The sequence below is a fragment of the Ambystoma mexicanum genome, chromosome 1p (assembly GCF_040938575.1).
Source record: "Ambystoma mexicanum isolate Mex_15411 chromosome 1p, UKY_AmexF1_1, whole genome shotgun sequence".
NCBI classification, from domain to species: domain Eukaryota; kingdom Metazoa; phylum Chordata; class Amphibia; order Caudata; family Ambystomatidae; genus Ambystoma; species Ambystoma mexicanum.
This window is the reverse complement of record NC_090921.1, coordinates 1,168,692,882-1,168,709,614: the sequence shown is the minus strand read 5'-3', so window position 1 is coordinate 1,168,709,614 and position 16,733 is coordinate 1,168,692,882. Positions and strand designations below refer to the sequence as shown.

General features: G+C 46.0%; 1 protein-coding gene across 2 annotated transcripts in view; it reads left to right on the top strand.

Annotated features, from left to right (window-relative positions):
- The window catches only part of U2AF1L4 (U2 small nuclear RNA auxiliary factor 1 like 4), a 112,965-nt gene extending 96,432 nt beyond the window's left edge, over positions 1 to 16,533 (top strand). For both annotated transcript variants that reach the window (XM_069604866.1, XM_069604867.1), the window contains exons 6-8: positions 13,630 to 13,763; positions 14,690 to 14,785; positions 15,590 to 16,533. In XM_069604866.1, coding sequence (XP_069460967.1) covers positions 13,630 to 13,763; positions 14,690 to 14,785; positions 15,590 to 15,707 — 348 coding nt within the window. In that variant the 3' untranslated portion in view covers positions 15,708 to 16,533. The remainder of the gene's footprint in view (positions 1 to 13,629; positions 13,764 to 14,689; positions 14,786 to 15,589) is intronic.
- The last annotated feature ends 200 nt before the right edge of the window (positions 16,534 to 16,733 follow it).

The window sequence follows — 16,733 nt, the reverse complement described above, 5'->3', positions numbered from 1 at the left end:
TTGCTGGACTTTAGAAATTTTAATTTATTTGTATCCTGGAGTGAGTGAGACCCTTCTCACGCCCTCATGTATTTTATCTGATTTGGATTCTGTTCCTTTTTGTTCCTGGAGTCTGACAAACTCCATAGGCATCTACTGGGTATTGTGACACATTGCACCTTCAGTGCAGTGTCACAGAAATCCTTTGGATTTCTTATACGGGTTAAATACCTTTTCTTGGGTGAACTACTGTTCCCAAGAATAGTAAAGTGAAATTCACTTAACTTGCCTTTTTCCTATGTAGGTCCAGCACCACCCATCTTGCTGGGGAATTACTTAGTAGCCCCTTTTCCTACTTAAGTAAGAAGTTTTATGTTACCCTCACTACTTTAAATGGCTGGTGGCAGTGGTTTAATTTTCTTACCATTGTGTTTTTCTACCGCAGGCTGAATTCACAGCTGCAGTATAGCACCCATGGGTGACCATTGTGTCAAAATGGCCAAGTCTTCTTTTTCGTCATTTCTTGTTTGTGAGGTCTTTCTTGGGGTTTACTCTTCACCCCGAACCAGTTTGAACCCTTTTGTTCGTTTAGCCTTTGGCAGGCTTCAGTACTGAAACCCGCCTCTGGCTCCACTATCTCTGGCAAGGCAGGAGTCTCTAGGGAAACCTGGATGCACCCAGTCCTGATTGGCTGGCTGTCCTTGCAGCTTAGGCTGTGCATGAATGCGAGAAAACTGCGACGTTGAGGCTTCTTGGATTGAAGAGTCAACCACTGGAAGAAACATCCAACAAAGCAATTGTGAAGAGAAGCTTGCTGCATACTCCTGGGCCGTTGAACTGCCCGGTGAATCCCTGCTGCTGTGCTGAAGCTCACTTTCCTAATTGACAAGAGCAGCTCCAGAAATGAGGATGACTTCCCTTGGGTTGGTGGGACCAACCAACCCCAAGACTAACTTTGCTGGAAGACCTTCCACAACTGGCTGTACTTCCAGCTGCTGCTGGAACAGTGTGCCAGGGGTCGAGAAATCTGTAGTAGAGTGCAATATCTTTAAGCCAGACCGAAGCTCCAGGTATATCCTGAGGACCCTCTTGAAGTAGGAGGACCCAAGCTAGAGTCTCCTCACCACAGGGCTGGACTCAACGAAGGAAGCCCATCCAGTCTCCAAGATCCCCGGTGGTGATATTTGCTGGTAGCTGAAACGGCGAAGTGCTGCTGAATTGAAGAGCCTGTAGCTGCCTCGGAACTGCTGTGCAGGAGTCCTCAGACATCCTCCCTCTTGTCCCCACGACTGAGACCCAGGAACACAGGATCTGCAACACTGCAACTAGGACAGAAGCCAGCTGGATCCTCTTCTAACCTAAGGTACTGTTCTGACTCTTTGTCGCTTGCTTTTCTCACTTTACAAAAAGCAGATACTGCCAAGTCATCTAAGAAGTGCCTCTGTTCCATAGACTTTGTTCCAAATGGATTTTGGCTGTCCTGGCTCCTTGCAGACTCTTCTGTCCCATTGACTGATTCTTACTGTCCCTCATAGGTGATTGGTTTTGAGCAAACATTTGCTGGGAAAGGTTTTTATCTAGACTTCATTGGGTGGGATTTAAAAGTGCTCACATGCTCTGAGAACCTGTTAACCTTTTTCCTTCCTTAAACTTTCCTGTTTTACCAATCTGCTAATTCTACCAAGTATAAAAGTGATAGTGAAGTCAGCTCGGGGTGTAGGAAGTGTGTAGGAAGCATCTCAAGAGTATCTATTTGCTTGACTTGATTCTGAGAAAGTATTTTGAAGTGCATTTGTATTGATCATTTCCCTATTTGAAGAATGCTTATTTAAAACTGACCATTAAATAATTATTTTACTTGCAACCTTGAGTATGTGTTATTTGGATACTTGTAATTGTGATGCTACAGCCCACATTTACTTACCACTCTTGATCAGTCTGGCTTCTCAGTCACTCTACCAACTTGTGTATTAAAGACCTATACCAATAAGCGTGCTACCTAATACCAAGAGGACAAGACTGGTGTAGTCTCCCACAGTGCCTAACAAAGACCACCGCTAACTGGAACTAGCCCATGTTAGTAGCGCAACATTTTTTAGAGGCGTGCATGCAGTGATTGACCTGGGCGTTGGGGGGGGGGGGGGGGGGGGGGGGGGGGCTACCAGCAGAGCAGTTACTGCAGAAGCAGAATGCAGTGCCTACTGCAGTGAGCACTTGGTTGCTTTTTCATTTTGCATGTGCAAAGATGCTAGCCAGTCCAGGTTGGAGGAAGGCAGCATCCAGCGTGGGCATGTGTATCACCAGACTCCATTGTACAACGTAATTCCCATGAGGGATGGTCTGGCATTAACGCACGTTGCTAGGCAGCATATCGTCAATATGGGAAGTGCAGTGATCTTACTAGAAAGAGTGTGCAGAGTATGATTGAACTAGAGGAACAGAATCTTAAATGTTGGAAACCCGAGCAAGGAACTACATAGTATATCCTAATTGAAATCCCTGGGATGCTCTAGATGCCCCACCAGTCTCCCAAGCCCTATGTGTGACACCTTACTCACTGCACTTCCACAATGTCACTATGAGGCACTCGGCATAATCTCTAAATTAGAACACCTGCCACCCCCCCCAGAGACTAACCTTCAAAACCCTGCCTCAATACTAATCTTCGACTTTCTTTCCCATCTCACACCAGGAGTTCCACACGCTCCACTCTATAGCTGCCCTTCCGGCTCACCTGGGGACCCCCCCCTGCCCCCACCTCCCCTCCACACTCAAACATCCTAGCCTCTACCTGTGCCGATAGTATCGCATGTAATATCCTCAACCACTCACTTCCGGATCCTTCCCGGAAGAGCTAAAACCTCCTACATCAAACCCATCCTCAAAAAACCGAGACTACCCACTCTTCACTACCGGCCAATCTCCAACACATGATTCGTTGCCAAGCGCATGGACTGCGCAGCATACAAGCAGCTTGGCCTCTTCCCCGAAGCCACCAACCTCCTAGACCCTGCAGTCGGGCTACAGCCCACTCGCGGGAACGGATTCATCCCTAGTGTCCGGCTGGGACGACATAAAAAGAACAGCCGATGCAGACAGTTGCGCTCTGCTCTTCTACTGGACCTCTGCAGCCTTCGATGCCATTGATGGCACTATCCTACTAGACAGGCTACAAACACTAGGGATCGGACACTTAGCCCTCTCATGGATCTCGTCCGTCTTCTCAAATCGCTCACAAATCATGCACCTCCACCAGTTCACAACCACCTCATGAACAGTAAGGGAAGGTGTACCACAAGGAGCATTCCAATTTCCCCTAATCTTCAACTTCTACCTAAAGCCCCTGCCTGCAGTCATCTGCTCATGCAATCTTACTTGCTACAACTACGCAGAAGACACCCAGATCATCTTTAATAATCCCAAAATCTCAAGGCTCTGCCAGTCTGGACCTGTCGTCATGCCTCTTGGATATTGACCACTGTATGACGACCAACCACCTCATCCTCAACCTTGCGAAAACTGAAATCCTAGTTTGTGGGAAAACAGCCCTCCTTCCCCCAACCAATTCCCTGGCCTTGATCCCTAGGACAAGCACTGACAGCTTAGAAAGTGGTAAACTTTGGATGCACATTGGGTACTTACCCCTCGCCCAACACACTGTCTCCGTATGCTTCTTCCAGCTACCGATTCTCAGGTGTATTTACCCTTTCCTCACCTAGCCCCACTGTTTTCAGCCATCAACTCCCATCATCCTGTCCCACCTAGACTGCAAATTGCCTCTACCTAGGTGCTCTGGCGTTTTAACTAGGGAAACTCAGAAGAATCGAACGCGGCAGCACGCCTGCTCATTAGCCTAGCCCCAGAGAACACACAAGCCCAACACTGTCCTCCATTAGCTCCTGATTGATCAACTCACTACCTTTAAGGCCATGTGCATTAACCACCACGCCATCCACAACAACCCGCATTTCCTTCGAGACAAAATCCTGCCCTATAGGCCCTCAAGGAATGTCGGATCTCGCACAGCATATTGCTTAGTGGTCCCACCTCACAACTCCTCCAGGCTAGGCGGGGTCCTCGTTCTCCGTCCAAGCGCCAATTATCTGGGACTCCCTACCCCTACACATTCGCAAAACTGAATCACCTGAAATTCAGAAAGGCCCTAAAAACCAGGCTCTTCCCAACTGCCCCCTGAACTCCTCCCCCTCTCTAAACTACACTGTTGAACCCAACATCCCAATACACCAATCGCAGCACTGATACTGGCAGCATTCGCAGAGGCTCACCTTGATAAACTGTCGCTCCATGCACAACATTCGTACCCGATAAATTCTGCATGGGAGCCAGCAGCATTCGCTGATGCACACTGCAATAAACCTTACTCCTCGTCGAACTACAATACAAACAATGGCAGCATTCACATCAGCTCACCATGACAAACTATCACTGCATGCACAACTCCACTACTTGACAAATACACCAGGGAAGACGGCAGCTTTCGCTGTGGCACACCGCAATAAACCCCTCGCCAAACAGATTTTCGCACCAGGGAGACCATACTGGACAAAGGACGCTGCAGCCGAACTACATTGAAGCATTCGGTACGTAAACCTTTAAGCACGTCTAGACACAGGCACGGCCAATCATCCATGCACCTTAGAATGCAGCTATGGCTGTGCCCTTCTGGTCTAGCAGCGCACATAGCCACCCACAGTGAAACACCAAACGTACCTAATCACCTCTGCTATTAGCATACAGACTACCAACAAAAAGAAAATTCAGTATGTGACCACACATCGTTATCTTCAACAATAATCGCAAACCACCAACTGTGCCCACCCATGTGCCTGAGCTTGGGCTGCTTAGTGGCGCCTAGCCAGCCACCTAAGTCCTAAGCCACGGGTGTTCCAACCACAAAGCGCATTGAGGCCATACAAATGGGGTAAGAGCACTATATAAATCAAATACAAACAGCACAGGGAGCGTGCTGAAGTAATGTGAGAAGGCCAATACATGGAGTGAGACCAGAGTGACCTCCAAAAATGCAAGGAATTAAACTCATTTTGTGTGGTGAAAGTATATTGAATACTTATCAAGTGCACGTTGCAAAATTTTAGGATCAGCATAAAGACTGCCTGTAGAGATTACATGCCGCAAATTACATTTTAATAAACTAACCCTTCCAGCTCTCTGAGGCAACCAGATAAATTGGGTTTAGAGTCTTCGCGAAATGTGGTTAGTAACTGGGGAGGATAGGAAAGATGTAAAACTTGACGCTGACTAGGTTTCTCTTTAACTATAGATAGCTAGTTGTGATGCAATTCTGGGGAAGGTGAATCTGCAATCAGAGATGTGGGCCCTCCACGCCCCGCAAGTGTCGCATCGACTGCTAAGAATTCAGATGAAGCCGATACGACAAATCCATAGGGGTTAGTGGGGTTCATCAACTTCCACAGGATTGTGACTAGAAAGATTAGAAGACCTAGACATAACAGACACAGCCCTACTCTGGGCCAAATCATTCCTAGCAGAAGGAACAGAAACCGTATGGATTAAACCATTCAAATCCACTCCACGAGTTATCGACTGTTGAGTGCCACAAGGATCCTCACGCTATCCATTATATTTCAACATTTACCATACTCCGGTCATCAGAATCTTCAAAAAATACATTACATGCTACAACTACGCAGATGATACTCAAATCTACATAACTAAAGTCACAGATGCCGATCATTCAACCCTAATGGACTGTCTAAAAGGTCCTCATCTGGATGAATGCCAACAACCAGGAAAGACAGAAATTATGATCGTATCCAAAGACCAAGAGAACGAAACCGCCATCCCTGTGGCCCACGGAAATGGGAAATGCACCAACACCGTCGAAGATGGCAAAGAATCAAGAGTCCTAATGGACAACACCCTAACCCTAGAAGCACAAATAAATGCAACAGTCAAATGTTTTTTCCTCCTCCACACAGCAAGAAGAATTCTACCTTTCCTCTCCTTCACGCACAAAACTCTCGCTATCGTCGCCCTAATCATGTCAAGAATCGACTATGCAAACAGCCTCTACCTCGGAATACCAGAACACCACCTGAAGAAACTGCAACGGATCCAAAATGCAGCAGCTAGACTACTCCTCCTATCCAGAAGAGACCACATCACCTCAGCCCTAAAAACACTACACTGGCTCCCAGTTAAACATCGCATCACCTTCAAAACAATGTGCATAACACACGGGGCAATCAGTGGACAAGGAGCAAAATTCCTACAAAAGAAAACCATCACAAACCAACGAGACCCCTCCGATCAAGCAACAAAGTCCGCCTGGAAATCAAACCATACCTTAAGAAAAAACTTGGAGGCACCTCCTTCTCCTTAGCTGCAAAAACATGGAACAACATCCCAAAAGAAATAAAACACCCAAGATCACCTAAAAACCTGGCTCTTCAACACCACTGACTCAAACTAATAACGGTAACAGAGAAAAGGATGACTAAACTGGAAAGGACACGGACAGCCCCAGAAATGACCGGGAAGCTCCCACGGCATCTGATGGGTGACACCGGTTAGACTGGAACTCAGGCGACACACACGGAGGCAGTCAACTACTCCACCCGCCCCTTAGTTACCACCAGGTACCTCTGTTGTGGAATCACCGAGATATTGACAATAGCACACAACCTGACCTGCTAACATTGGCAGGTGCACTGGCCACAGGAGTATGAAGCGAGAACAGGTGGGGCTATGAGAGCCTGATAGATGCGGGGACCAGAGGAGTAAAGAACCTTGAATGTCAGAGGGATCCAGACCAGGACAGGCGCATCAGGGGAGACCACACAAGCCCAGCGCCTCTATTCAGAATAGAGATGCCAACTAACCAAAGCCACTAACAATTTCCCCTCCGCATACACCTCTCACATTCTAAATCAACCCAACCAAAACCTCCAGCACAACAAACCGCACACACTTCACTACATTGCAACAACAAAACAGACAGACTTGCACAACAGTACACAATGACTTCCGGCCACAAACACCGCAGGCCCAGCCAACGGACCCACTGGGCTGAGGCCGCCAACAGCACATCACTGCTCTCTTGCACTTTTCCTGCTTCCTCTGACTAAACAACCTCCCCTCCTCTTTCAGAGCGCCAGGGGACCACTCCGGTGGTGATGGTGCGCGGTACAAATTCCTTTTAACATTAACAATGTTGGATAGAATTTTGATGGTGTGTAAAATTCTCCCCACTTGGCGATTTCCTCCCCCCCCCTTGCCCAGCACTTCATGCTGGACTATTGGATTTTTGTCTTGCACCCCTGAGTGAGTGGGAACCCTTTTCCTCACTCATTCTGTGACTGAGAAACATTTTTGGTTCCTCTTGATATAAAATCTGCTTTCCTCCATCTTTTTGTGGTATCCGTTTTCCTGTTTTCCTATTGCAGCACATAGCACCTTCTTTGCAGTGTTGCTGGAAGCTCCTTGTGCCCCCCCACCCTTTATATTCCTGTGATAACATGCTGTTACCAGGATAGGGGCGTGGGGGCAGGGGTGCGCTCTATCTGTTAACCTACCTATGCCCCACCCCATTTCACGTGGAGTGCTAAGGGGAAACATTGTTTTCCTTTTCTCACTTTTCCTGTAACTTTCTAGTTACAGTGGCAAGTCCGAGTGGCTTGGTGGCAGTGAATATTGTCAATGGACTTTTTTGTGAATTCTAAACACAGGCTGCTGTCGCAGCTGTGGTAAGGGACACAGGGGTCACGGTTGCCCTAAAAGGGTGCTGTCTTCTCCCCCCTCCCCCCAACTCACAATGGCTTTCCCTTTTATTAAGCCTTCCTCAGCTAACCTGGGGGGGCGGGTCCTGTTCACTCCTTTGCCTTTGGGCTCCCATTGAGAAGTTCAACCGGAGACGCAAGTGTCTGGGAGGACACAAGCTCCTCGTGTCATTGTCCTCCAGTATGCCTGTTTGAATCCAGTTGATTGGGTGCCTGACTGTCCGCTTGGGACAGCCACCACCCAGTTTGAGTGTTTCATGCATTCTGATTGACTGGGTTCCTGCATAAAAGGCAAGGGTCTTGCTACTGAAGCCAGAGTCGACCACTGGAAGATCCATTTCGAAAGGACGTCTGCAGCTACCTCCAGTGACTGCCAAAGCCGCTGATCCATCCCTTTCTTCTGTGCGACAGGGAAGATCCAGACTCAATTTCTCCCTTGGACTGGTTGGCCTAACCAGTCTCGACCACCTACAGTTTGAGCCCTCCCACGAAGTGCTGACTTTCCAGGCCTGCAATACCTGAATACCCTGGGACCCTGCACTGCTGCAGTGAGGTGTCTTGTCCAACGCGGTTCCGGCTGCAAACCTGTGGGCTTCTTGGCCTACGGAGACTCCATCCTGATCGTAGAAGTAACCTAAGTATAGTCGAGGAGCAAGGGAAGGAAGAGTCTGCTGGGTAACAATCATTACTGCTACAAAGCCTGTGTTGAGCCTCCACAACAAATTGCTGCGAAGATCGTCTGCTGGGCATCCCTGTGACTGACTCGGACTGTCTGCTCCCGCCAGAAGTTCCTCCTACAGCCACTAAGGCCAGAGACCCGAACCGGAGCTGCTCTCTTCCTGTCGGGACCTGCCGGTGATCTTCTTGAGCCACGTTTGGGTGGACTACCTAACCGTGTTGTCCCGTGTCTATGGACATCCGTCCTGGAGGCTGTAATTCTTCAGGTTGCCTGTCTAGCCCCCTGAACCTTTTGAATCCAATTCCATTACTTGTTAGGAAAATGATGCTTCGGATATTGGATAACAATGCAGCTCCTGCCTTTTTTCTGCTGCCCATGGGTCACTGGTCCCCCAGTGCCTCATCTGACTTTTGATACTCATTACTGAGGTAGGGTTGTACTTCTAATGCTTAGGCATACAGTCCTCTAACTTACCAGTATTGCTGTTTAGTCAATGTTTGTTGATTGATTTGCTAACGTAAAGCTACTATTGGTCGTTTCTCACCTGAACGGGTGCTATTTAAGACTATTGAACAGAAAATATCTAATGTATATGTCCATCTCTGAACTATTTCTGTAGTGATTTTAAAATTGTGTGTGTGTGTTTGTTTGTATTGCGCACCAGACCCGAGGGTATGAGGGCGCATGAGCAGCAAGGTCATTCAATTTCATTCAAGGTCATTGTATATAACCATATTTGTGTATAACTACAGTGTGTAAGTTTCTTTGACTGTGCTCAAAGGACTTTCTACTAGACTACAGCCCTTCTTGCTCTAGACTAAGCCTGGCTGCTTGACCAAGGATACCAAACCTTTTGGGTATTTCAGTTGGAGCCCTGTACATCGAAGTGTCTTTTACAGTCCTATCATAGGAGGATTTTAGTAAAACTCCCTAACAGATTGGTAATCTGGGACCTTGCACTGTGTCCTGGCGGTGTCATTAGCGAGGCTCAAGATGAGACTAGTGCATTTGGAATTGAAGCAAGGTTGGTCTCAAGCAGAGACCCCCTGTCCTACTCCATCCTGGTAATGCCAGAGCTGCGGTTTGAACTCATTTGGTGGTCGAATCATGACGAAATAAATGGGATCCCCTTTTTGGAACCAGTCCCTCAAGTGACCATTACCACTCTCCTCACTAAGTTGGGGAGCAACAAAAGATCTGGAGGTGTCCTACCTGAAGCCTCCCATGGAGAGGAGTAATCTGCCCTAGCTGCACACATACTGAGGGCACCCAAGCACTTTAGTACACTACTCTCTCCACTGACCTGCACTACAGTCCCCAAGAGTGTTCAACCCACAGCACTTTGGAATCTTACCAGTGGTAAAAGACGCTATTCTACCCAATAACATAACATAGAAGGGAGCACATTGGAGTTGACACTGATTTTCCTGGCCCTAAAGCTTTTCAGAGAAATATCGAGAGCAAAGTAGTGCGCATTCTAACAGAATGCAGCATCAATGTTTAAAGTTAAACCAGAGAAACCAGATCTTACCCCCTAATTCTGTTGGCGGTATAGATGTGGGAATGGGTAATGTTAGCAAAGATTTTCACAGAACTGGCTAATCTTCCTGACATGGGTCAACCCCAGAACTTTTTGCTTTATTAGTGGGATATTTTTCCTAAAACTCAGTTTTTTCACACTCAACAATCTTTAACTCTTTATGGGTGTCATTTTCTTTGACTCTCCTTAGTCTTTTTAAAGTTATCCTCTTTAACAACTTATTGGCAATAAGGGCCTGTTGCTGGGTTCCCCTAGGGGCTCCACTTTTAACTTTCTTTTGCTGACCTTGAGTGAACGACAGTTCCCAAGGTTAGAAAGGATCTTTGGATCCCTTTTTACATTTTATTCTGTGAAGCCAGCACGCCCCACCTTATGTGGAGTCCTGGGGAGATGCAATGTATCCCCTTTCACATTAAAACTAACAATTCTGTTACAGGGACAAGCTTACCTTCAATGGCTGGTTCCAGTGATAACTTGTATTAATTTGGTGCCCTTTACCGTGGTCTGTGTTCACAGCTGCAGTAAAGGCACCGAAGTGTGCTCATTTTTTTCACCATTTTAGTGTTTCTTGTCTTTGCTTGTTCCCTCCCCTGGCATCCAGGGCGGGACATTCCTTTGTGTGATTTTTATCTTTGGCGGGAGTCCCCTGGAATCCCCGGCCAGGCTCCAGTCTGGGCAGGAAGCATGGGAGGAGTCCAACTCCCCAGTCCTTTGTCTTACGCCTTGCTTGAATGGAGACCAATCCCAGTTTGGGGGGGGGTGAGGGCGTGGCTGTCCTGATTGGACATCCAGACCGCCCCTTTTTGTAAAATGAGGGGAGAGAATGCATAGGTTGTGCTGCATTACTGCGAACCTGGAAGCTGAAGAAAATCTACTGGAACCGAAACCGAAGGGGAGGATGAAGGAAAAGAGCTAAAAACAATTCCAGCGGCCGGAGAGCCTGCTGTGTAACCAGAGCCTGCTGTTGTTCCTTCCAATTAACCTGTGGATTCCGAAAACGACGACCCTGACCCAGAGCCTCGTGAGACCCACTAGATTCAAGACCTGCATTTTGAGCATCCTACGCGTTACTGCAATACACCAATTCCCTGGGACCTCAAGCCATCGTGTGCTGCGCGGTCTTCCGAATCTCTCAAACTTCTTGGGCATCCTGGTGGATCTCCAGAGACGCAAATCGATGCAATTTTCTGTCTTCTGTGCTCCTTGAAAAGGCGCCATAACCGCATTCAGCTGCGGGGGGAATTTTGCCTAGAGCGCCTTCATTGATCTCTGCTGCAAAATTCCTTCTAAGGTCTCTTCAGTCACTAAGACAAGGAATCCACTGACTGGGTTTTTGGCTGAAGTCCTCCTGCTACAAAATCTTCAATGCTGAGATACTGTTGGCTTTGGTATGTATTTACCTTAAGCCTGTTAGGATTTCTTTGTAGCTGTGGGTTATTTTCTTCTATGATGGGGAGGCCTCTCATCCAGTGCACCCAGTCCCACTGCTAGAATCCTGCTAGGGTGTGTTCTGCGAAGCCCCTGGACCCTCTTCTAACTCTAAAGTACTCACCCGTTTGCCCAGTGTTCCTAAGGAACTCTGACCTTTGCTACTAAAGAACCTATCCTGACACTGGCTGTTTAGTCACTAGTCCTAGTGTCCCCACCTTCTGCCACTAAACACATGCTCCAAGAATAAGGGAAAGACTTTAAGGGATTGGGACTTTTGCCTAGAAAAGAGAATGCGTGTCTAAAAGTTACTTGTAAAGAGTTGGTTGGTAACTGTAATTCTAAGAGTGAACAGTTACAAAAGTTCTTACTTACGTTGGATCTGTGATGCACTATTCTTAAAAGTATGGTTAACATCTTTTCTTCCTTAGCAACTGTTTTGCCAATCTAATAGAAAGTAGATGTGAAGGTATTTTACTCTCCTGTGATTTAGGTTGTGCCTCTTCCCAAAAGTAAAGTTTGTTTCACCAGATTATTCCTGCAGGGTAATTGTAGGAGTGTCCAACTGTTGATATCACCAGATTAGTCCTTTGATGATAATTGTATGAGTGTCCCCAACTGGGTTTTGCTTCCCCTGACCTGCTGTTAGCCTGCCCAGAATAAGTCTGTATTAGGTTATTGCCTACCTAAAAAAACTAATTCAGTAAAGTGTAACATTGTGTTTTACTTTGCCCTTCATTGTGATGTTAAAGTATATGGGTTTTACTTACCTTGTGTTAGCTGTGTGCCATCCAAAAATAAGTTACAAGAGTTACTGTTTATCTGTGTTTCACTGATCTCAAAAGCACCTGTAATTGAATATTACATCCTTAGGTTTCACTCGCCTGGTATAACTGTGGGTTGTCACAAAAGTAGTTATAGGTTTTTACTGCATCTAGAATAAGTGTTCCACTATTCACCAAAGTTGACTGACTGTGATTTGAACTGAGTCACTGTACAAGTGCAAGGGTCTACTGCCCTTGCATTACTGAATGTAATTGTGAAAGTAACCATTGGTTTTTACTCCCAAGAATAGGTGACACGCATACTGAATGTGTATCAAAAGGTTTTGACTTTCCTAGAACTACTGTTGGGTATTCCAAATAAGGTCTATACTTGGGTCTGTGTGCATTCAAGTATAGTGTTTTTTGTATTGTGATTTCATGTTAGTGCTTACTTACCCCTAGATTTAAGGAACTGAGAGGCAGAGTTCAAGCACTTGTCGTTTAAACCAAAATGAACCCACATGATCAGAATGGCCATTTTAAGGCTGTCTTGTTTGAACAAAGGAAGTCCTAAACTACAAAATGGCTTGGAACAGGATTTAAATGTGCTAGTAAGTACCCTGATGGCTACCAAAAAGGCACATTGGGCTACCAATCTAGTTACTTGGGTTTTGGCTTCACCAAGTTTGGTAAGTATAGCTGCTACCAAGCTACTCCCAAAATACATTGTAAGGAAATAGAATGTCCCTAAGGCAAAAATTGGATGCTTGATAGGCAACCCAGTACCTGTATGCCTTCGGAGCAACAAAATACTACATACCCAAAGGTAAAAGGGGTTGTAATGGCAGGGAGACTTCTGGAAAAGTCCCTCTGGCCACCAAAAATTCTGCAGTTGTAGAGAAAAGCAAACATTTGAGGAGCCCTAAAAAGTGGTTGACTCCTTTTAACACTGGAATTCTGTCCAGTGAGTGGGGGAATCTGGGAGGAAATGGCAACTATTTTGGATGGTTAGACCCTAAAGGCATGCATGTAGGAATATGCTAGGGATGCCGTAAACAGGGTTAATGAAATGGGTGAGCACAATTAAGTTCAGATGTATAACGTGATCGTGCTTTTATAATCCAGACATTGGTAATGTACTTTTTAGCTAGCAATTGCTACAACAATGACCATTAAAGCACGATCACAGGTTTAGTATCGGCGTGATCTCTTGTTTGTTTGGCAGCCTCTAAATATTAATTGTGCAAAGCACATGATGGGGGGCCCTGGTGTCTGAAGGGTATTTGTGGTTATCAGTGCACAACCTTATCTAATTAGCTTTGAAATGTAGCTCATTTGCACTCCCAAATGGCAGCCCTGGAACTGTGTGCTATTTGCATAAAGTGAGTAGAGATGCGTTGTGTTAAAGGGGCAGAGAATTTTGTTGGTTTGTTCATTCTTTTGTTCTTGTTTTTTTAGTTTCGGCGTGAAGAGGATGCAGAACGAGCTTTGACTGAACTCAACAACCGCTGGTTCAACGGGCAAGCAATTCATGCAGAGTTGTCACCTGTGACAGACTTCAGGGAGTCTTGCTGCCGGCAGTATGAGATGGGGTAAAGATCAGCTTTTGCAAGTCCCTTGCTCTCCACCGGTGCACACTTAACTGATCAAATGGTCTAGGTCAAACCTTCCTACAAATGGCCTGAAGACAAACCACTTTAAAATCTTGCACCTCTCCCCTTTGCCTTTACTATTCCTTCACCGTTCATTACCAAACATATTGCCCTGTAGCACCAGCGCACTGGGCACTAGGAGCTACTTCAGTCTCATGTAATGGTCTGCACCTCCTGTTGTATGTGGCTTAAAGAACCAGTTTCTGCACACTACCACTCATGGCCTCAAAGGTGATTCTTTCTTTTAATGCACATATGCCGTTCTCCCTAGTACTGAACCCCTTCTCCGCAACTACACGCCCGCCCAACCCACCTGAGAGCCCCAGTCGTCGATGTTGTGCTGACCTGCCACATATGGGGGTGGGAGCCCTCTTTGTGTCAGTTGGCTCTTGCCTCTTGGACTGTCCCTTTGTAATATCTTGCAAATCTTGCTGAATCTGAGTGTGCTAACGATGTTCCTGTTCTCTGCAGTGTAACTGTTGCCCTTTATAAACCTATCCTATGGCTACCCTAAACATTTCATTTTTCCCTTTATTCCCAAGAATAACTGTCTGCATGTCTTGCGCTCTGGGACTTCTGTCCTTTCAGTCATCACCATCAAGTTGTTTTTCTTTTGCGTTTTTGGTACTTTGAATTTGATTTCTGCCTACATCAGTCTCTTATGGCAGGTAGTGCCTTACATTGTGGTTTCAACTTTATCATCTTGCTTCCCACTTGTGTTTTCATATAGTCAGGACTGTTTCCTGATGTCTTATTAAAAGCCATGCCATTGTGGTGGCTTTTGTTCTGATCTGTTGGAGCCGGGAGTAATCGTGTTTCTTGATCTTCGAAGTAATGTCTGCTTCTGCCTTTTTTATTTTCTATAGGGAGTGCACCCGTGGAGGTTTTTGTAATTTCATGCATCTGAAGCCCATATCCAGTGCTCTTCGTCGGCAGCTCTATGGCCGTGCTCGTCGCAGGAGGTACTTTTTTGATCCAAATACATTACTTTTATGAAATGTCTCCTTAAGCCTGCATCCTTGGTAGTCAAAGTAATTTGTTGCTGCCACTTTCTTGAAAAGTCCCAGCTGTAATACTGCTGAAGTCTAGATGTTGAAGAAAATTATTAATGTGCTCTTTTATAGCCCTTGTAATCACTGAGCATCATGATTATTAGAAGAGCTAGCAGCCAGTGTGGCTCATCCAGGCGACTGGGTGAAGTCTTGACAAGGTCAAGGATGTTTTCCTCTTCTTTGCTCCTCCCACCACCACCATCATGGGGATTATACCTATATTCCACATAGTCCAGGTCAGAGGAGCAGGGAGCCGTGGGCCTTACATAGCTTAGGAAATTTCAGACCAGCCTAACAAAAGTAATGCAATCCTAAGGAGATGCCCAAGCCAGTGGAGTGACTTAATTTTAAGCCTTCAAAATATCACTCCGGGGAGCGGATTGCAATGGAGAAACTAGAGTAAATGTGCGGTGCATGAATGATTGATATTGTGACCAGATGGTTATATCATCCGGACGCTCTGGACATTACTTTAATAATGTAATGCCCCTCAAAGAATGCATTTTTTCATCAGAGGAAAGTCCAAGAATAGACCCAATTGTGGGCTTGTCACATGAAGTCAGCTGGCCCTCCCAAACATTTAGAAATGACAAAATGGTGCCAATGAATGGGCATATGATACATAAAGTCCTCCCATGTTCTGAAGGTACCTCTTGGCAGCTCATTCTGTCTGCTAGTATTTGGTTTTAATGTAAACCCTATCGTCTTTTTCAGGGGAGGATCTGAGCCTCGTTCCCCTCCCAAAGGGCCGCGCCCACAAGACCGGCACCGCCCCAACGACAGGATCCGCAGAAGATCTCGCTCTCCGGGTCCACGCCATGGCCGCTTCTGAGAATTCCCGCTTTCTGCCACGTAACTCTGGTAGATGGAAATTGAATTCTACTTGCTCTGTCAGTGAATTGACCCTCCACGAGAAACCCCACCAACAAACACATCTTGAGCTGCTGAAAGTGGTGCAACCATTTCAAAATGCAGCATTTGGGACAAAGCTTGGACTTCGCCGAGGGAATGAGTGGTGATCTAACCCTTTGAGGATCAATGCAGGAAGGAACTTTCCAACTTGTGGAGAATGCATTTCACTGCTATGGGTGGTGTAGGGGGCAGGCGATGGAGAGCCTTTGCTTCAGTATTTGGTGGAAACTGATTGTTTTGCATAATCGTGTAAGATTTCTTCTTCCCTCTTTCAATACAAATTCCTCCCTGCTCCTTTAAATTTCTTCAAAATTCTCTTTCCTAATCAGCAGGTATGTTCAGCCGTCATGACTGATGCTTTCAAATCAATGGGTATCCCCATGAAAGGCAATTGAAGCATTTAGGTAGGGTCTGTCTGAGTTGCTTGCTCCTGCTTTTTCTATTTTAAAGAAAAAACATTTTTGGTCCTTACAGACCTCTTGGTCTGTCTTACATCCTTGTCTTTTCTTTAATGGTGTGTATGCTGGTGGCTGATACCACGCACTCTATTAACTTGATCCCCCTTCTACATTCCTCTCCTCTTTAACCTCTTCAATCCTGTGCTCATCACTCATCACCCAACTCCCTTCTATGCTTAAAGTTTATGACCATGTTTTTTTTCTAATTGTATCAGTTGTTTTCTATCAAAAGTGCATCTTTGGAAATAAAGTCTCCTCACTGATTTGCTCCAAAGGGGAAAAAACAAATCTGGCTTTTCAGCTGTTGGTATTTTACACTGGTAACTGGTTTGGGAACCAGGCTACCCATGATTTGCGTGGGCTTGCTGCTACTCATACAGGTCACATATAAGACCACTCGTTTTATCCCTTTGCTTCTTTCCTATATGCTTGCAACATTTGGGATGAAGTTAATTTACGAACTAGATGATGATCTAGCGATAACACCC